Below are 22,658 nucleotides of genomic sequence, written 5' to 3' on the forward strand. Positions count from 1 at the left end.
ACTCGGTCTTACCAGCAAGCTAGTAAATGTATGCTTCAGTGCTTACACTCACGAATGTCTATCATTGGAATAACCTCATTTTCATCTATTATCCATTTGCAATACAGAGGACAACTTGAGCTTAGCCAAGCCCTTCCTGCAACTGCAGATAAAGGGTCAGCAGTATCTATTCTTGTTTTTAAGCAGGCTTTGTGACCCCCAGAGATGATGTTTCTAACTGCTTAATAGTCAATTTAGTTATCTATTTTAAGATGTTCAGTGAGGCAAGAAAGCTTTCCCACAGCCAAACTCTGTGGTTTGTCCACGCAGTGGTTTTTTTTTCTTGTGTTCAGGTCACTTCACTCATTTTTATTCCAGTAACAAGCATTTCTCCCAGAGTCGTTGCAGTCTTTCCAGCTAACAGGCATGGTCACCTCAGGAGATCCAGCAGTGTTTCAAAAATTGTTGTCTCAGTGTGGTGTCTGACTTTGACTGCACTGCTCTCTCCCATGCTGCTGTGCATATTCAGGTGCAGGGCAGCAGAGTGCAAACGAGTGTGTTTACTGCATTCCTGGACTGGATGCTTTCCTCCCCCAGCAGGATTTGTGGGTTCTTTATGTATATTATTCTGGATACTAACTTCACATTGTGTCTTCTCCAGTAGATATCACCAAGTACACTGCAAGAGCACTAATCTCCTGCCAAAGTCTACGAACCTAACCTAAACATCAACTACTACATGTAATGTATGTAATGCCACAACTAAGAAAACACCTTCTTTATGCTTTTACAGTGCCACCTAGATAAAAAAGCTAATAGAAAAAATAATTATATTCTCTAGAAATATATTGCTTATCTACTTAATATTAAAGAAGTATTTTGGTATCTTATAAATTAAAAGAAAAGCCATCACTCTATTAGCTACCAACAAAACACAGAGGTGACAGATAGATCTTGGAGTCATTACAGACAGGTTCCTGAAATCAACTCAGAGTGCAGCAGCAGCCAAAAAAGCTAATAAAATGCTGGGCATGATGCAGGAAGATATTGTGAACAAGACAGAGGGGCAGTCTGCCACTATTTAATGCCTTGGTGTAATCACATCTTGAATGTATAACCTAGCTCTAGTTCATCCATCCTATGTAGGACATAACTGAGGTTGACAGGTAGGAAAACTCAAATGAGTGAGATGGTGGAGCCTCCCATACAAGGGGAGATGGTGACTGAGGGGGAATAAAAGTGAGTCTTACAAAATCTTGAGGGTAGTGGGAAAGGCAAACACAGAACTGCTATTCACTGAGTTCTGTAATACTAGAGCTAAGGGGAGGTCAGTGAAATCCAGGGAATTGCTTAAGGCAGATGAAGGAAAATACCTTACGCAGCAGGTAGTGAACTAACTGCCTCAGGAGGCTGTGAAGAAAAACAGTATTACTAAGAAAAAAAAAAAAAATGATCAGACAAATTCATGAACAACAGATCTAGAAAATAATACTAAAATAAATATGCAGGGATGTAATTGTTAAAATTGTTAATATAATAATTCCAGAAACCTTTTAGTGAATTTGGATGAGAAAGAGATCTGTTTGTTTTCTTATTTTTCTGGAACAATATGGAAGTTTTGTTCACACTGGCGTGGCTTAAACCCATCACAGCACTTGTAAAACAGGTACACATGGCAGTATGTGTGCCACAGTGATGTTAGTACAGAAGTTGCTTTTCAATCCACCTACTCAGATATAAGTCAAATTCTAGCAGAGGAATTTGGAACTAGGGACATAGTAATCATGTCCTCAAAACACATTCAAACACGGGAAAAAAGAAAAATCTATTTCTCTTAAAATGTCTAAGACTGTAAGTAGTAGGAACCACCTTGTTACCTTACTTGGGAAAATGCAAGACTGTCTTTTGTGTTAACAGGCAGCTGTAGGAAGAACCTCTCTCCTTGTTCTATACCTTCTGGAGAGAAGTACTGATGCTAAGTATTCAAACACAACAGAAGTAGTAGCATCCCTTAACTCCATCCTGAACCTATGTCTCCCACAGATGGCCAAAACAATCAGAGAAGCTCTGGATTCATAGTAATATATATATATATATATAAAAATGTAAAAACCAAATAAACAAATCAAATTAAACAAAAAAACCTAACCAAACAAAAAAAACACCACAACACCACACACTAAAAAAAAAAAACCAACCCCAAAACCAAAAACTCAACAAACAAACATCAAAACTACTCCCTCAGAAAAAAATAGTCCATTCTCCTGCCATGGGGTGGAGGTGTGAAAATCACTTGAATAACAGCTTTCCAGTAATCTCAGATCTCTCATTTCTGTGATCAGGATCATGACTGCCACTTACAACTAGCAGTGTGGGGGTTTGTCCTTCTGGCTTTGGAACTGGCCAGTGCCTGCACTGCAGTGTACGGTCTTTCCTTGGGAAAAGGGAAAATGTGAAAAATTAACATACCAGCCAGCTGCTTGACACTACTGGCTACACGGGAAAAAAAACAGCTTTATTGCTATACAACAACTAATTTCACTGATGAATAATGAGGACAAAGGAGTGGTTAGGGAAAAGCTTTATTTTGGATGCTGGGTACATAAGAGCCTCACTGCGGCACAGGAATAGCTTCCCCTCTGCAAGCTTCCACAGCTGAACTGCATCTTCTCAGCGCCTCCTGCCTTCCCCTCAGAGCACCACAAGAGGACCTTGGAACATGTAAGGTCTCCTCCCACAGGCACAAGCTCCACCAAAACACCCAGGACTCTCCTGGATAATTTTTTTCCCTGCCCCAAATGCTATGTGCAAGCCTGCCTGCACCAAGCATAATTTGTAACAACTTGCATTCATTTTTAAGACCTATGCTATTCAACATGATTGCGAGTCCAATACTATTAAAACAACAAACTCACTTGCCAACTGCCAATATGGCCCTAAGAAAGCCAGAACAGACAAGCTGACTTGCAGAGGCATCAAAACATAGCTACCATTGCACATCTCAAGAAAAGCAGGACTAGGTATCCAGAGCAGCAGAGGTATTCGTAAATGATGCCTGGAACAGGTTTCAGCAGCACAGTCCTACATCATACTGGCTTACCCTTGGAAGGATGAACATATTGCAAGACTTTTCAACTTGCACATAAATGGTTTGATATTAAGATATTCAAGCACTAACAACCAGCTGGAGCACTACAGCCCCAACTGGCCTCTCGTTTCTGGAGGGAAAAGCAACCGACTCTTCCAGCACAAGTCAATATCAAATACAGCTGTTTGAGATAGGACTAGTCAAGCACATTATGCATGCAGCTACATTGTTCTTCCTTGCCTGAGCTAGCTCACTCAGGGCTTTAGAATTTGCCATGTTTACATACCTCAAGTCTTTGTCATTTTATATGATTTCTAATTAAACATTTTTTTATCTGCTCTTCTTGTATCAAAGTACTCATTACACTTTTGTAACAGCCTAGTGACTGAAGAACTGCTTCTTGGGTTAGGAAATACGGATCAGAAAAGAAAGGGCATGATAAAAATTGATTGAAATAATCCATCTTTGGTTAATTCCATCACCTACTTATTCATGTCCTCTTCTAGGTCTGTTTTTTCCATAGTAATCATGGATTACTGCTGACACAGTATTATCTGTAGCATTTTAGATCATTCCTTTGAGACCTCAAACGGCTTTATATTCTCTCATTTTAATTATACATACACAGTATAATGTAGGAATTTGGAGAAAAGAACACGTGAGGCCTTGGGCTGCTCTATTACATGAGAAAGAACACTGATTTATTTATTACCTAAACAAGAATGCTGAAAAGAAGTAACGTAGTAAAATATCTGTACCCGGGTATGACCAGTCCTTGGATCCATCTGTTCACACTCCTTTGACTGTTCCCATTCTGTTCACATGCAGCATCTCAGGCTTTCCCAGCTATGGACTCTCCCAGGGCTTTGACCGCTGATCAAAGAATAGTGGAGAGGCACAGAACAAAAACGTCTGTGCTTTCCAGAGAGTGCAGTGGGATGCTGTGTGTGCTGCAGATTGAATGACCTCTGTAGTTACAACTGACTTCACGGAAATTTTGCATCTCTGCATGCCCTGCCAGCAGAATAATCCTGACCATCATAGTGAGCTCTGGAGTATTATTTTTTCTGCACGTGGTTCCACGCACATAGCTAAAGCAAAACTCCTCTCACCACCAAGCCTATCACGGTCTCTGGAAAAACAACTGAAATGCACCAAAGAGACTGCCCCACCAAGAAAACAGTATTTCCACAATTAAAGACAGATCTTCTAAATCCATGTTGGCACAAGTTAAGGAGATGAGCAAAGAAGGTTAAGCACTGAAGCGCGTTAAGATTTGGACTTTGTTGACAAGTTGGGTTTCATGTAGTCTGTCATTACAGAAACAGGAGAGCTCAAGGTGACAACCCTCATGGCCAGTGAAGTTATTTGTGAATTACAATCCCAGCACCAGCTGACTGTAGAGAAAACAGCGATCAAGGACCACACAGAACCTCCCTCTGTAGCACGAGGCAGAACTTTTGTCCTGAGTCCATAAATCTCCTATTTAGCAGTAATATCTCAAAGTGCCCTAACACCCAGAGGCAGGCACTGGTGTTATTTCAAAAGCATAGTTATGGAAGTGCTCATTAATTAAACTGAGGGAAGATGAAAGTATGCAGCTGGAATGGTACAACATGGCTGACGGTATGCACAGGCATCCTTAGCAGTGGAACCAAATGCAGTGACAAGCAAGTGCATGGCATGATCCTTTGCCCAAGGCACTCCTAGTCTCTAAACACACAGCACACACACATTTTCAGGCTTTTATGGGTTTTTTTTCTATATCATAGGCAGAGGACTAACTTCAGCTATATCATTCTCCATCTTAATTTCCTGAAAATAGTTCCACCTGTAAAACCACAGACTAACTAAAGGATAACAGTCCAGACGAGCATACCAAAGGTAAGATAGAAATGAAGCAGCAGTGACAAATACTGTTTTCTTCCTGCAAGCAATATCTACATCCTGAATATACTTCTATCCACTATTTTCAGAGAAATCAAACCATTTGGCCCACACACACAGAGCTTCATGTATTGAATAGATGATATTTTTTTTGCATCAGATATTGCTATGGAAGAGTAGGAAAACCAGCTCTTTTTAACATCTGTATGTGTCTTTGATGTCTCTAAGGTACTGCATTAAAGATTTATTCCTATAAAGCTTTTACAATGACTGCATCGACAATAATCCACATGGGGGATTTAGACAGGGTTAATTAATATTCTGAACCAAAGAGTAGTATGACAATATGACAGGATGTCTTACTGTAATCTTAATTTCATTATCTAAATGGGGACTACAGACACACATCGGATTTCTAGCAAGAGAGCAGCTCTATGACATGCTTAGTTAGGCACAGAGAATAGCAGAAATGCAAAGCACAGTTACTCAGACTCAGCTGACTGTATATACAGCTATGAAATACAGATAGCGTTTAAGTCAAAGAGGACAATATTATTAGTTTATTTTCAAATCATCTTCAGCACACACTGCAACAAATGTGACTGTCCAGTAAACAGCAGAGCCAGAACAAAATCTACCAAAAAGCCAACTAGCTGTCAAGGTTTCATGTCTGCCCTCAGTCAAATACTAATGGACCTTCCCTTTCTTGAATTTCACCAATCATTGCAATTCAAGAAAAAAAAATTAACTCAAGCCAATTTGGAGTGTCACCTGCAAACTAACCCTCTGCTTCAGATGACAAAGCAAATTCTCAGAGGTGAGTTAAATGAATACACCTCACTTCCTTGTTTCAGGATGATTTCTATGTTTTGTTACTGTATTAGACACCTGGGCAGAGACAAAGCTTCCCAAATAGCTGTATCAGGAAACTGTAAAGCTGATCAGATACAAAAAGGTGTCACGTGCACAAGGTGGACATATGAAAAAAGAAATTATTTCTCTTTTTTAAGGTCTTAATAGTATTAGTTTTAATAAAAGACCATAAAACAGGTTTTTATACAGCCGCTTGACTGCAAAAAATAATTTGAAATATTCTAGCAAAGCCTAAAACATACTGACAGCACAATACATGTCAGTGAGCAAATTCTAGGTGCTTTGCTTTTGAACAAAACTTCTCCTGGAAGGGTACTGAAGCAGGTATAAAAAAAATATCAATTAATTAAGGCTCTTGAATGAGGGAAGTCTATACAAAGTTGATACTCTGGCTCATAAAAAGTTAAATGTTCATCCAAGGACAAACACTAACAAATAATGAAAATCCCCTGACTTCCTGGCTTACAACCTGTTCACTCAGCTAGACAGGTTCAGTATTTCACCCAAGATAAACAGCTATAATATGAACTGCATGTTCCAGCTGCTCTGTACAAACTATAGACTTACCATTCAGCAGAATGCAAGCTGTTCCTGAAACTTCCAGTATAAGACCAGGGATAAGGGGATCACTCCCGCTCATGAAGTGACTTGTGAGCATAAAAATGTGCAGGGCTTGGGGAAAGCATCAGTGGAGAACTCAAGATAACAAGCACTCAGGCGCTCTGTGCTTCCACACAACTACTAGTCAGTGGTATGAGCTGCTGACTAGCAACACAGTGAGTTGTACATAGTCCTGCACAGCTGGTGTAGAGGTCAAAAGATCTGTGACTTTCCTACATTTTTTCCACCAAGTGCATTTATTAAAAAACACCCAGAGCAACAGAGTATTCACAATGGCTAATAAGAATGACAAATTTCCATTGTTAAGTATGACTGATCCGTTGCACAGCTGTGTTTTCACATCATAAGCTGGAAAATTCCAATGTAAGTAACAAGACTTCTTAACCTCCAGAGCAGCTGTACTTTAAAAACACAAATATCTTGCACCCCTACATCAGTTTGCTAAAGGTCTATCATTAGTTTAAAAATACTTTCTTGTTTGTGGTCCTAAAGACACACACAACAGAAAATTCAGTGAGACTATCCATGCTCCTGTTGAAAGAGCCAGGGCCACACCTGAATTAAACTTGACAAATTCATTCACCCTAAAAAAAAAAACCACCTCAGACACAAAAGGAACTTACTCAAGACCACAACTCTTTCCCAGAAAGAGTCAGGATAGTCCTTGCCCAATCATTTAACCACTGCTTCTCTTTCTAAAAGTTTTTCAGCATCACTGCTTCTCTGTTATAGAAAAGTCCCCTCTGTGTTATAGAAAAGTCCCCTCAAACTTCTTTTAAATATCTACAGGTATCACAATAAATAAAAAAGCTCTCAGTAGGGCAAACGCCTGTCTACTCTAGTATTATAACATAGTGAGAACCTTACCCTATGCAGCAAACTCTTATTTTGAATTTGTTAACGATGTACATTAAATGCACAAACACATTAAAAAAAAAAAATTACCTGGTGAGCTCTTCTTTAATCTTCAAGGGTTCATGTGGGTAGAATTTCACTCTAAAGCACATGGTATATGGTGGATGAGCTGAAACATTATAAAGAAAAAGCATGAGAACAGTAGCAAGCAAACACTGCCTCAGCACTCTGAAGGATTGCCCTCCAAGAGTCTTACAAATAGCCTGTGTGATGGTTAGCTCCAGAGCATCAGGCAGGGACTCAAACAAAACCAAAAATTATTTATACATATAAAAAGAACAGAATATATGACAAAAAAAGGCCAAAACACATACAAAATACAGCTAACCAAGGCAATTCAATTTATAAATGGTTTCGCACCTCACAAGAGTTATTGCTTGATCCAAGAGGTACAAAACATATCTGAGCTGCCTTTTTCTTTTGGCTATTGATAAACAGGAAGTAATTGCATCTTGTCACGATGAGATACAAAAGTATTACGTATATTTGTTACTTCCTGATAATGATTATGCCTAGACTATAAAATGGCAGAATTAAATTTGGTTACGAAGCTAGAGACCACAGAACTGTTTCTGTTTCCAGTATTTAATAAGGCTACATGACCTGCTCCTGAGCTATGGTACCAATACCAGACCTTAAGTACAATACTGTTTCCAAAAAAAGGAAGGGAAGAAGGGAGGAAGGGAGGGACAGAGGGAGGAGGGAAGCAAGATGACAGTAACAGGAATTATTTCAATTCTGAAACCAGTGCGCCTCAGTTTTACATTAATGAAACAGCTTTATATCCCACTTTTGTATCTTTGATGGCATTCAAAATAACTAATCCTAGGCCAGTTGATCTTTCAGTGAGGGACAGAAAGCAAATCGAAGACTACCATTATAATGAAAAAGGCATCTTGTGATATTCATGTTAGGATAAAAGACATGGGAAAACCAAGTAGAAGGCTTAAGAATAACACATCAGGCACAATACACAGGTAGGCAGAGCCCTCAGAGCTATCTGTAGCCAGGTAATGTTCATGTTTCAAATCTAGTTCAAAGCAAGAAGGAAAATACTGCATCTTCAAAAGGTAAACGGTTTGGGGAAAAACCACAACTATATTTACACAGGCCATAGTAACTGGCAGGCCTGCTGGTTAACACCAAGAGGGAGCACAGAGACGGAGGAAGCACCAAGGCATAACTGCTGTCCGAGTAAGCCATGTGAGGGTCCTCTTTACTAAAACATTTATCAGCACAGCCATTTTTAGATGGACAGAAACAGAAGAATAGATAAGGCTTCAAACAAAACGGAAACCTGTGATCATTGTGCTCATTTGGGAGTGTTCTGCAGACCTGAGTGCAGAACTGTAATCCTTTTATTAAAATATTTACCTTTGAAATTAACTTTCTGCATATTTACACTAGTACTCAACATTTATAGACCCTCTTAACAAGGTGGGGGGTTGGGGTTTTGTTCTATTGCTTTTTTTTTTAAAGGAAAGCATCATGCAACTTCAATTCACAGTAAAGTGCAGATCTGTAATAGTCCAGTTAGTTTTAAAAGTCCCTTAATCTTAATGTATAATCAAAGTACAGAGTCAATCTAACTTTCCCAAATCCTGAAGAGATGGTACTTTTACAGGAGGGGAAAAAAGGAAAGGCAGAAGAAAAGGGCAAAGAAAATTACAGAGAAAATGAAGAAAAAGATCAGGAGAATCAGATAATTACTTTTTAGTTACTGTAATCTCTAACAATAATCACTGAGCTACTGTAACATTTTACTGTACCATCTCCTGAAGCTTACTTAGGTCACCGGCTTGTATAATAGCATGTGGACATTAGTTCAACAATCATGATACTCTTAAAGCTACCTTGACTGTAGTATTTATTCATATGCTGCAGTCTTCCAGAACCTCACCTCTAGACATCACATAATTCCATGTGATATACAAAAGCAACAGAAAATAAAAATGCATTGCAACTTTTGTTATGGTTGGTATCTTTTGGAGAGTTCAATTGCTTTTGAAGATGAAGCAGTATTTTCCCCTTTAACAACCCCATGTTGCACTTTTTAAAAGCATGGTCAGCCTTAACAAACCTGCTGATTTCACCTTCTTTTACATGTTTAAAATAACTACTCATTTAAGACACAACGTCTGAAGAGATGGGGATGGAAAAATGAAAAATACAGAAAAAAAGAAAGCAAAGAAACAGTAACAAATAGAAACAAGAGGAAATGGAGAAAGAAAAACAAGCTCTAAGTGTTTCCTAGGGATGGTTTGAACATTCAGGCTAATCAAATCTGGAAAAGGCCTCTGAAAGGAAGCAAAACACTCCAACTGCTTTCTGTGGGTTTTGGCATCTTAGATGTGACCACAGCATTGTCTTACAGTGACTGGAAATAGGTTGCAAAACAGAGGACATTGTTACGTCCTCCCTGCCCTGTAATGGCAAACTAGAAGGTAAACTGAATTCAATGTCCCAGAAAGGGAAACAGACATACAGAAATGCACTAAGGAGTCATGTTGCCTGGACAAAGCAAAAGATAACATAAGTCATCTTAAAGGGTTCTCTCTTCTCAATAGCCTTCTTAAAACTAAGCACAGGAGTAAAACATGCACTTCCAGAATACGGTTTCATTTACACAACACAACAGAAGAGCCAACCTGTACTAAATGAGCAAGAGTTCTTTGTCAGAAAAAAAAAAAGGCTTTTAAGTGTCCTGGCAGATTTAGAGGTAGTTTGTGCTTGAAATAGGGATATGCAGAAATAAGGACAGGGCATGGCTCTGCAGGGCCCTTAGCTATTACAAGCCTACTGCAAGACCCAAAAAATGTACTGAATTTTACGCAAAGTTTTGGATGTCAATGAAATGACTGAAACTTTGGTTGTTATAAAAATAAAGGAAAAAAAATATGTTAGAGTTACAGTAGAAGAGTCACACTCTGGAATTTTATGGCAACCACAGAAAAGCAACAGCTGCCTCATATGAAAAGAGTACCACAGCAAGGAAAGAATGGCATACACTGCACTAAAAAATAGTCCACATTGTTAACAGCAAAGGTTATAATAGGAAATGTTTTCCTTGTAGCAGAAAGTAAGTGACAGAAGTATACACCAATGCACAGAATATGCATAGGAAATTTGGCAAAGCAGTTTGAAGCCTACTTTGCAAACCTTTTCCTGGAGTCAAGCTTCTGTAACGATATTCCTCCTCAGCTGTGCAGCAAGTAATACAAAACAAGGCTGCTGCAGCCTCCTAAACAGAGGTCCTTTTCTCAGTAACACCTGCAAGAATGGCACAGTCTTGACTGACTTGCAATTGGAAATGTTAAAAAGAATATGATACCCTCCACTCAATTCATCTCTGGAGATAAGAAGGTACCCTGCAATCACTGAAGGAAACAAGATCCTGGTTTTCTGTTCCTCTTTCCGAGTTAGAAAACCAGCCACAAACAATGAACACTTGAAAAGGGAAGGAAGGAATACCCACAGCTATCCACTTGCCTCGCCATCTTAATTTTAAAATGGATCGTAAGCCTGATGTTCCTCAAAAAACACATTTGATGATATGCAAACATTTATTAAGGCCTTTGTCTTACAGATTTTACAGTAATGGAGAACCACACCAGAACCTCTTATTCTCTCATTCACTGTACACTTGTAGTGGAAAGCAAGACAGAGAGTGAACCATATCAGCTCAAGAGATGAGATTGTCAAGCCAGACAATTCCTCAATTCCTTGAAAGCAAAATTACTTTCTACCACTTACTCACACATTAAAGTGGAAACATTAACAACAAACCTTCCCAAAACAGATTTCAATTTGCAGAACATTTCTTCAACATAAAACCAGCCTGAATATAATCCGCTTTATAATAGCTATAAGCCTTTTCTTTCAGCATGGTCCTTTATTTGTCAGATAAGAAGCAGCTGGTATAGTGAAATGCCCAAGGCTTTGTCAGAATTTCCCACCATCACAGGCTTTGCTTTCTCGCTAAAAAAGATTCACAATTACAGTAATTTCAAAGGACTTTAGCATGAAAAACAGTACTGGCTGCAAACTCCATTGCAATAGGGCTATTAATTTGGCACTTTATGTGCTAACAGCACATAAAAAAGGAAGGCAAAAGAACAAATACAAACATTTAAATTATATTAAATGCTGAAACCAGTCTAGACCCTTCCTGAAAGAAATACATACACAGCATGGAAGGTTTCCAGGCAACTGGTTTTACGCTGTTAAGGTTTATTTCAGTTGTATTTAACTAAGACAATGTATATGAAACAGTAAGGATCTCCTAGCTAAAACCCAAGCCTCTTAACACCCTGACCAGAGCAAAGATATAGCAGCTTCACCCCTTGGCACAGATACCAACGTGTAAGGGACAGAGTCTCATGTGCATTCATTTTCAAGCAAAGCCCGCTGCATGATTTCTCTTCTGTGAAGTTGAAGAGCTTATAGGGAATGAGAAACCTAATAAAAATTACACATTCATACTACCATTTTCTTCATAGAAAAACAATCTGAAACAGCAAAAGAAATATACTTATGTAGTAGAAAATTTGTTTTTAGAAGCTGGTGCAAATCTTGATTTAAGTTTTAGAAGTGTGAACCAAAGAGGGAGAAGGACAGAAGTTTCTCAGCTGCCACTTCTGGGAAGTTTTCCTGTTTGTTTTTAACAGCCTGCTTTTCATCCAGCACAAATACTAGCTTCTGTAATAAGCTGTAGTGTTGATTTTTTGATTAAACATGGAGTACAGATGGATACTGAAAGCCAAAAGAAGATGTTTAAATTATCTTCATAGCTCTGAGAATGTAATATTGCAGAAAACTACTTGCATCTCTCCTCGATGTTACATATTTTCTAAACTATGCTACATTACTGAAAGTTAAGTGAAAAATTAAAAAAAAAAAAACCACACACAAAAACATTACACTCAAACAGTCTTCAAGTTTGCTGATGCTGCAGAAGGATCTCTGGGGAACCCTGAATACATATGCTGTTGCTTCCATAGACCTTTTCCCTTACCAGATGAATCGGCTGTTTATCCATACAACTTGCTGTGCATGTTCCAGACAGAACAGTACTCAGTGTTTTTCTTTTATACGTAAGAAATACTTGATCTCAATATAAACCTCAAATTGTGGGGTCTTCCTGATGGCACTCAATTAGTTATGGAACAACACAGGGCAAAGTAGATTTTCATCATCAAGTTACAATATGCTTTAGAGCGTGTTATTAAATCTTCATGAACATCTCAGGTAAAGGATACACAGCATTTGGATTAGTGCCTGAAGAATCACACAAAACTTCCCATTGTCACTGTGCACAGATTCATGCACCACAGATTTGATTACACTCTTTTTTAGATTTGTGCTGAGACATGAAAACTGATGGTAAGTTTGTTGAGATTTAAGAATCTTTAGAAAGTTTTGCACAACCCATCTCTGCACCTGGGTTCTTGCTTCCCCTAGTTTGTTCCTTCTCCTTTCATATTTTATGACAGCCTTAGAGATTAATGAAATTAACTTAACAAATTTCAATGGACTGACACAGGAAACCATCCTTTCTGCATTACTCTCTCAGATCATCTGAGATGCAAGGCAGCAAGAAAAACATGTAAATTTTGAACTCCTGCACATAACAGCAACAGAACTGATTCTGTTCCACTGTAATCAAGAACAGAACACATACAGTTGGATATTTCCCACAAGCAAGTTACAGGATAGCTGTATACTTATACAGAATAACCTTTAAAATTGAAGATAAAAGGGAATGAAAGTGCATGGGAAAACACTGTTCTGTACTTTAACATTAGTACTGATGTGACCAGTAGGATTTACACCAAGACATTCCTAGACAGAAAATAAGTAAAAACATGTAGGATGGCCAAATGGAGAACTTTACTGGCAGCATCTGGGAGAAAATAACTGTGTACGGAAAAAAAAAAAAAAACAAAACCACAAAAAAAACCCCAAAACAACAACCACAAAAGAACAGAAAAAAATAGTTTTAAAAGAACCACGAAGATGATGCAGCTACCTTAGGCAACCTCCCAGAGAGTTTTTTCAACACATTATTTGAAGCATGGTGCTCACAGCTACGGATCGCTGGCCACCAGCTGGCTTCAACCAGTACAAGACTGGCACTGGTACAGGGCATTTCTAGAGACTAAAATTTCCCCTCTCGGGCAAAATTAGTGGTAAAAATGGCTGAGACACAGACCTAGACTTTACACATCATCTTATGACACAAACATTTCAGTGAAGACAGTAAATGCAAAGGTAGATGCCGAGAGAATAAAAGATGCCATGCCTTCCTCCTTCTTGTGTTGCACCAGAACACATTTTAATATGGTTTCATATGTAATAAGACAAAATATAAAATATTTTGGAAGATGTCTTCTGTCATATCCCAGTAGTACTAAATATGAACTTAAAGCAATCTTTGTGAAAGCTAAAGAAATTAAAATGGTAGCACATCACACAAGAACCTATGCAGACTTCAGAGCTTCAAACATACAACATTCTGTCCCACTGACAGAAACACAGCTGCCAAATTCTGATTGCTGTACAACCTGACTATATAGAGGGATTATGCTTGAATGATTCACGTACTACTGAGGCCCATGAAATCTAGCACCTACTGAAATTTGTATTAGAACACTACTCCCAGACATTCCTTTTCTGCTCTGAATATTTGTAATACTGAGCTGCACGAATAAATACACTGAAAAGCTTGTTACTCTTGCTGGGGAAAAAATGAAGTTCCCCACAAATGGTAGCTGAGATCAAGCAAGCAGCATTTTTCAAATTCTGCTGCATGTATGCAAGTCCTCTGTATTCCTATGTAAATCTGAGCATTTAACTGAATTTAGAGCACTTTGAATCATTAGTAATAATACAGCCAACTCCTGCACCAGAGGAAGTTAAAGTCCATTCTTACAAAACAGATCATTTCACTGTCTTCTGAATTCCTTAGTGTCAAAGAAAAAAAGGCAGCCTCCATCCAATGCAGTCTCTGTGAATAGCTTTCTGCCACCATTTCTCCCAGAAGTCATATATACATAATGCATGTTCTATTAACCAGTCACTTCATGGCTTCAGTTATGGAAAGAAGCACTTTACAGCTCCTACTAATTTCAGTCCTCACTTGTGTCACCTGAAACTGGGATGCTTTTCAAATGAATATTGGTAATTTCTTCTGAGTCTAAACTTTTTAATAGTAAACTGAATATTTTTAGATAAAATACAAATTAACCTGTGTGCCTTTAGAAATTACTTAGTATTTGACATTAATATAACATATTTTAGAAAAATAAATCAGGAGGTTTCTGATGTGAAATGCTTACAAAAGTGTCCTTGAAACCTGTGGGAGCAAAAGATCTATTTATGCATAATCTACGTGGATTCTACACATGTATAGAATATATATATATATTTCCTTGTTTTATTTCCTTAAAGGGTTACTGTAGCAACTAAAATCCTTCATCTGTGACAAAAGATAAAGTTACACTACTATTAAACTGAAGCTGCTCATGAAAAACCAATCACATAGTTAAATTGCACTTCTGTCCTAAATCTAAGGTTGATAACAAAACTCCTTTGTTTGTGTCTCATTCTGTTTTGCTGTTGTTGTAGACCTTTTCACTATGATAAATAACGTCATACTAGCTGCATTTTATTTTGCTTTTTTTCTATGCATTAATTTTTCGGTCTTCAGAGATTTTATTAGGATTCTACCCCAAAAGCCACACAAGTTATCTGATGAGACCATCACATCACTACATCTATGGAATTTATAGAGTACCATCGATCACATCTAGGCAACATCTATACACAGGTAGAATTTTTTGGAGTAAGTGAAAAAATTCTGAGCATATCTGCCAGCAGAGTTCCAGAATATTTTCACTTACTCAAAAAAATTCTTGTCCCTCATTTCTTCTTTCACTGGCACTGCAGAGGAGCACAAGTTAGTTTTAGCTTGACATTCTTGAACTTATTTTTTATCAGATAACTCTGGTTAGCTAAACACTAGATATAAACAGTTCACACTGAATATGCTAGGTACGTGTGTGCATGCTTATATACACATGCATGAACATGTTGTGACATATACTATTACTGCATTAATGGAAGAATTTATTGAAGTATTCCATGTAGTTCTGCTAGCACCCAGGACTACTGTTTTTAGGTATTAGACAATCTCTTAAGCCTCATCACATTTTAAAAAATACATTATTTCCCATACAAAAGACACCTTATGCTTAAAATAGAAAATGGCTGCATATGAAGGGTATGTGAATAAAATTATATTTAATTTTGTAAACTAAAAATAGGCAACATCTTTTATCAAACAAGACACAACTCCCAGTGACCTCAGTCAAGTCTCAGAACTGCCAAATAACGGCTCTCTTCCACTGCTGGATATAAACCTGAGCACCAAAATAGTTCCGTTTCCTGAAGAAGTCTTCACAGTTGGCCCATTGGAAAGGATGAGCCAGACCATAAAATTTCAAAAAGAAAATTAAAATAATACATTCCTATTTTGAGGAGTCTTTTTGAAATGATGACTGTAATTTTCCACTTGCCTGTGGCAGGAGCTCACCACATAACCCACAGCACTAGAGTTTGCTGGACTGTAACACTGATCTGAAACCAATGCACTGCATTGTCAGGAAGCAGGGGGCAGCAGAAAGAAAGCAAACCAGAAAGACTCAGAAGCAGATTGCCACACTCCATATTTTATCGCCATCTCCCAGTGGATGATTGCATCTGCCTGAAAATAAGAGCCAGAACATACAGGTCTTCCCACCAGATCTGCCACCCCACACACATCAGCTGGCCTCTGGCTCTAGCCTGAAGCAGTAAACTAAAGCTCTTGATGTGCAGAGCACTGTGAGACAGTGAAATGAGTGTAGCATGGAGTTTTTAGGAGTCCAGATGGCACACAAAGGGCCTATTTGCACCAACAAACAAATGAAGCATATTTTAAATTACTGCATGGAAGCACAGGAGAACCTTTCAGCATTTCCAAAGCAGTTTAAAAACAAAAGCTCTCAACACTTACATTTCATTTGCTTGAAGATGGACTTGTTGAGCTCAAGCCAGTGCTAGAAAAGCAAAGCAGAGAGCACAGGTTAATATAGATCACAGCAGACAACAATATCCTTGTAGATGTACGTGGTACCAAAAATAGGAAGTAGGATTATTGTTTCACTGAGACATACATAAACTCGAAAAAGCACCTCCACAGTGTTATAATACTGAAATTGCACTGTATAAGCATACTTGATATTTTACCACTGCTTATAAGATGTAGTTGAGACAAAAAAAAGACAAATAATTCAAAGACCAATTTAAAGGAGACAGGCTCTAGAAATTAATTCGCAGCAGGCGTTTTAGTCTTATACTTTCAGCCATTTTTCCCCAGAAGAATCATTATACTGGACATAGGATAGAGTATTCAGAAATATTAACACAATCTGTTCATTAATGCTGTCTTCTACAGTTTTTGTAACTAAAGCCTGTGTAAATACTGTATTCTCAGTCAGCACCCTCAGTGTTCTCTTCTAGCAAGAACTAAAGATCTGAAGGGAAAAAAGTGTTCTTTTCCATTAAATGTTTATGCTACGGACAGTCAATGCACAACAGAGCCTACCAGTTGATGTATAAATTTCTAGGGAAAGACTGCTATGGCAGAAAACTTTCATTTATTAATTGTCCTGGAAAAGAAACTCAGATGCTACCATAATGAAAAGGTAGGCTAACATTTTAGTTAAGACCCTTAGCACATCCCCTGGTAACAGTAGCTGAACTGTCAGTAGGACGTTTTGATTGACAAAAGAACATTGCTGATATTCAAGGCCCACTTCTGACCACAGCCAACAGCATCTTTCCTGTAAGCAAAAAATCTCCATGCTAAAATAAGATTTGTGCTGCAGAAGCAGCTGGTCAAAAAGCATAGTACTCAGCTTTAATAAGCTTAATCAACACTGCAAGGCCTTGCACCAAGGGGTTTCGTTTTTAACTCTTTTCATTCTAGCTCTAAACCCCTATGATCTACTGCAAAACAAAAACCTAGCAATTCTTAAAACATATGTCATACTTAAAATATCCTACAGCAGCTACTATTTTTCCTCATAACTTGTAGGAATTCTACTACAGAGGAAGGCAAGGGGAAGATACTTTGTAGGTATTGTTAGTAAGTGACAGAAAATTATTTTAAAAATGACATCTCAAGATTTCAATTAAAATCAGGGGTAACTTAGAATTAATTTTCTGAAACAATTTACAACAAAACAAATTGGAAAGAACATTTTCAAATATCTGCAGCTTATATGCTATGGCTGCTCAGAAATTCCTGCATCTAGTTTACAGAAATATTGGAGATAAGCACTACTGTGCATTTCTTTTTGAAGTTCAATTATCACTAAGAGACTGATTGGAACCCTAGTACTCAAAAGACAAACAAAACAAAAAACCAAAACTTCAAACAACAACAAAAACAATCCCACACTATTTCTTCACTTGTTTCCTCTCCCCAGTATCTCCTGTTTTGAGGGAAAGAAAGAAAGAAACAGAACTGAGAAAGCAATGACTGTTTCACCAACTTACCAGAAATATCTAGCTCATTTCATTCTTTTTTAGATCACACAGACACAGATACATTATTTATACATTTTGCTCTGAGTAATGGGGGGTAAGGGTTGTTCATAAAAAAAGTAAGGCAATTTAAGACATTTGGTACCATCTGCAGTACTTTATAGATACATAATTCAGAATGAATTCACAGACAGGAAACCAGTCAAGACACACAGATAGGTAAGTTTGCTTTCCTTAACATCCTCACACACCTACCCCACCTCCACCAGGATCTAGGCAGTCCAAGGTGAAGATTCAGACAGCGAAGAAGAACTTGGACAGTAAGCCATGCTGTACTGTTCCCTGGGAACTGAGCGTGAGGAGGTATCTCACTATTTTCATCCCACAGGAGCAGAACAGAACTTGTCTGGTATTCCTTTTTGAAAGGCCAAGCTGAAATATTAGCAAGGACCAGGTCAGCGTGTACAGATGTTTGAAAAAGTCAATTCCCTATGCTAACAAAAAGTCAGAGGTAAAAAAAAAAAAGCCAATTTTCAAATATGAAACCCTTCTAATTCACCATATGAATAATGAGAAAGAGGAAACATGGATGAAAATTCCCCATGCAGTGCACCAAACCCCCAGGAATGCAGATTTAACTAACACATCCAAAAGCAAACACATTTCACTAAGACCTGACTTTCATGGGTTAAAAATGGATTGAAAAGACACTGAGCAATTAAGCAGTCTACACTTTCACTTGGAGGTCAATATGCTGACAGGCAGTTTTTATAAGCTCAGATTTCTGTGGTGACCTTCTGTTGGTGGAATATTGTGAACATACAGGCAATTCAGCTGAATCTTCCAGAAAACTGAGCAGTTGCTTTATAATTTGTGATTTTCAAAGCACAGCAATTAGGTGCTTAATGCATTCTGAGTGTCAGGGGAAGATAAACACCTAGTCATTGTCAGTACTTCTGAAGATAGTCACCCTTATATTTGTTTGCATATTTCAAGTTAAGTTTTAGGAAAGATTTTCCCCCGAGTACTTATCTTTCAGCTTTACAGCATTGACTATTAATAATTAATAATAGTGCCTCATCTCTATAGTACTATAGAGTATTCATGCTATATTTATTCCAAGATTAATTAGCTGTTATAGCTAGGACCAGACTAAGGTTCCTATAAATTCATGGAAGGGTTTCTGCAGGAATTTTCAATTGAAAAGCATCACGGCCTTGCAAAATGCTTTTTCCATGTATCAACCTTTTTTTTTTAACAATTTCTCTGAAAAAGAAAAAAAAATCCTCAAATGAAAGGGAAATACAATGTTTTGAGTTAGTCTGTCAGGCCAAATTTTAAAAGCATTTCAAATCTTCAACTGCGAAAAAATTTCATTACTACTGTATGCCACACTGCCTTGTGGGAACAGAACATAGGTGTTTCCATTTTTTTTTTGTAAGGCTAACACTTCATAAGACAAAATAGATAAACAAAGCCAGTCAGAAGTAAAACTTGGAGCCAGAGGCAATAATCTTTAATTTCTCTCCTTGCAGTAAAATGTGCTAATGAGGGGGATAAAACCCCAGCAAATCTTAAACAGTTTCATTTTTGCCTCATGTATTTCACATCACTGTCCGTAAAGGTTGCTTTAATTTGGGTGATGGCCTACACCCTCAAACCAGCTTGGCTTTATATGTAATAGTATATAATGATCATCAGAAATCATTCCTGCAGAGGCTGAGCTTCCCATTTCCTTGATGGCATGTTAGCAATGTGGTTGTTGCCTAATGGAGAAGAAAAGACTTTGATCCCAGCCCAGCTAACACCTATTACCAAGGATCCCGTGACGAGATCTGTGTTCAGCACTGCCAATTTCTAATCTCTTCTGCTGAAAGAGGTTTGGGTAGCAGCTGGGCATCTAGCTGGTCAGGCAGATGTCCTCACAGAAGCAGAAGGCAGACAGAAAGATACTTAGAGATCTCAAAGGGTCCATCATGGGACAGCTAATGAGTCAGGTGCCAGTGGTGAGTAAGCAAACTATTATGGGTATCACTTTTGGTCCTGGGATCATAATATGCTGAGAATTGCCTTCTGACTGAGGTTTCATTGCAACTGCATTCTGTGTTTCAGACTAATGCAATTTTTACTTTGTAAATACAGCTCTCACCTCTGATCAGTCTTTAAGTGGCACTGAGTAGTCATTAGTAAGGCCAGGTGTGTTCTTGCTTACCCACAAATGCTGGGCAGCTGATGTGCTACCAGCTTCCACAGCAAAAGCTGAGGATGAGCAAGGACACCACACAAGGGTAAAAGCACCATTCTAGAAAGGCAATTTAATTCCAAAAACACTGATGTGGATTTTAGCAAACACATTTCAGCCTGTTTTGAACAAAGTCATTCACTGATAAGCTCAGACACGACTGAGCTTGGTCCCGGTATAGCACAGGGTTAAGGGTTTTGGAATTAGAAGCAGGGAGGAAAGAGGACATAATGTCCCATATCTCTTCTTACACCCATTGTAAGGGGTCAGGTGTCATTAAAAACCCCACTGTTCTTCCTCTACATTGCAGCAGCCACTCTATGGTGCAAAGACGTGTGCTCCAGTCTCACCTTCCTATGGACTCCAGCATAAGACTGGCATAAATCAAAGCCTACCTCCTACAAAATTGCCAAGCCATGAGCAGGTGCTCGGGACCTGACCAGCCACTGAATTCAGTGAAAAGTCTCTCCCTTCCTGCAACAGAAGAGGCTTTTTATTTAGTCTCCGTGTTTGGAAGAGGAGCAGTAACGAAGGGGCAACCAAAAGTGGCCAAATACTGTATTTAAATCACACCCAGCAAGCAATACTCAGTCACATGCTCAGATGTGCATACAGTAAAACAGAATAAGAAGAACCTGCAGATGTTACAAGAATATTTTAACCAGGCAACAAATGGATTTGAAGACTTTGTTGAATGGACAGAAGAGAGCAGGGGAATGGAGATATGCACTGAAACACTGCTAGAAATGTAATAAAATTAATTTTATTTAAGCCTCAACCCTGTATTAATCTTCAAAATTAATACCTAACCTTTTCCTTGAATGAAAGGCAAAATGAAAATCAATTTGCTTTAGCCTCAAAGCAGTGACTTGCACCAGGTCACTGCCTGCCACAAGTTGGATTAAAAAAAAATAAAATAGTAACAGTATCCAAAGCTAATGGAAGCTCAGACAGGGAAATAAATTGGGTTCCCACTCTGTACCAGCACAACAGAGGCCAAATGACCCTGGGCAGCCTGCATGTCGTCTTCTTCACGCCCTAAGGCTGACACCATTTTTTCATGGCTTCAAGAACCTCTAAACCAGGGGTCCTCAAACTTTTTAACCAGGGGGCCGGCGCGCGGATGCAGCGGCAGGCAGCCATCTGCGGCTGCTTGGTTTCCCCCCCCAACCCCCGGTGGGGGGGGCGGGGGGGTCTGTAAATACCGGGGGCCGGACTGAGGACCCTGGGGGGCTGTATCCAGCCTGCGGGCTGTAGTTTGAGGACCCCTGCTCTATACTAAGAACATCAATATTTTTCCATTGCAGCAAGGGAGCTGTTCCTCTGTACTGTTCACAAAATCAGGGCACTGACTCTGGTTAGTGGTATGCTAAGCAGGAAGAAACAAGGTACATCACTATCACAAAAATACAATGGAACAGAATCACTGTTTGTATGATTCTGAGCTGCAATTTACTAAACAGATTTCCAAAGTCTCACTCTGTTATTCCTATTACACTAATATATTTAGTGCTGTATCCAATCAACTGATCCATAACCTCAATATCAGCTGAACATCCAGCCATGAAATCTGCATATATTGATGTATGCATGAGCCAGCCACATGCTCATAGACAACAGGTTCAAAACTGATGGAAAAACAACCTTTATTAAATAGCCTGCGGAATTATTTTATTTACAAGGTTACTAATCATCAGACAAAATATTTTAGTTGCATCATTACTGCTGAATTAAGTTTGTATATTCACACCACTATTCATTTGTGCCAAGACTGTGCTTGGTACATAAATGCACCGCTACTGGTAAAAGCGGGAACCCATTTAACTTAGCACTTTGTCCCTGGAAATGGCCTAAAGCAAACACTTAGAAGAAGTACAAAACTAATAGCTCCCATTGTGTTCACTGGGCTTTTTCCACCAGCCTCCACTGTAACTTGTTTCTAAGTCTTCCTGGACTTTAATCAGTTTGTCTAAACACTTATTTTTAAACAATTTTGTTATATTTTTGGCAGCTACAACAATGAATTTTATGAATCAATATTGCATTTTAAAGACTACTTCTTTATAGCAATTGTTTTATAATTTCTTAGTGTGTTTCAGTTCTGTTACAAGAATTACAGGGCAATCTTTCCTTGTCCGCCTTCTCCAAGCCATTTTACATCATATCTTCCGCTGTCAGTCTCTCTTGCTCATTCTCTCACGCTCTCTTATTCATTCCCTCTCATTCATTCTCTTTCACTCACCTCTTCTCCTACTGGAATTATTCTAGTCTAATCCATCTCTCTTCACATGAAATCCATTCCTATTTGATATCATTGTCAGGGCTGTCTTTGTTCCTTTTCTACTCCTACTGTATTTTTTTGAAACAGCATAACCTGAAACTGCACACACCAAGCAGGGTCACAGCAAGACTTCGTGTAAAAGCACATAATTTTTGTGACAAATCTGTGCAGGAGGGGAGATT

General features: G+C 38.5%; 1 protein-coding gene across 1 annotated transcript in view; it reads right to left on the reverse strand.

The window, feature by feature from the left end:
- The window catches only part of FRMD3 (FERM domain containing 3), a 140,715-nt gene that overhangs the window by 46,892 nt on the left and 71,165 nt on the right, over positions 1-22,658 (reverse strand). The window contains exons 3-4 of the mRNA XM_055699693.1: positions 16,419-16,461; positions 7,394-7,472 (exon numbers count right to left, since the gene is read on the reverse strand). Of these exons, the coding sequence (XP_055555668.1) occupies positions 7,394-7,472; positions 16,419-16,461 (122 nt within the window). The remainder of the gene's footprint in view (positions 1-7,393; positions 7,473-16,418; positions 16,462-22,658) is intronic.

Source organism: Falco cherrug, chromosome Z, assembly GCF_023634085.1.
Source record: "Falco cherrug isolate bFalChe1 chromosome Z, bFalChe1.pri, whole genome shotgun sequence".
NCBI lineage: Eukaryota > Metazoa > Chordata > Aves > Falconiformes > Falconidae > Falco > Falco cherrug.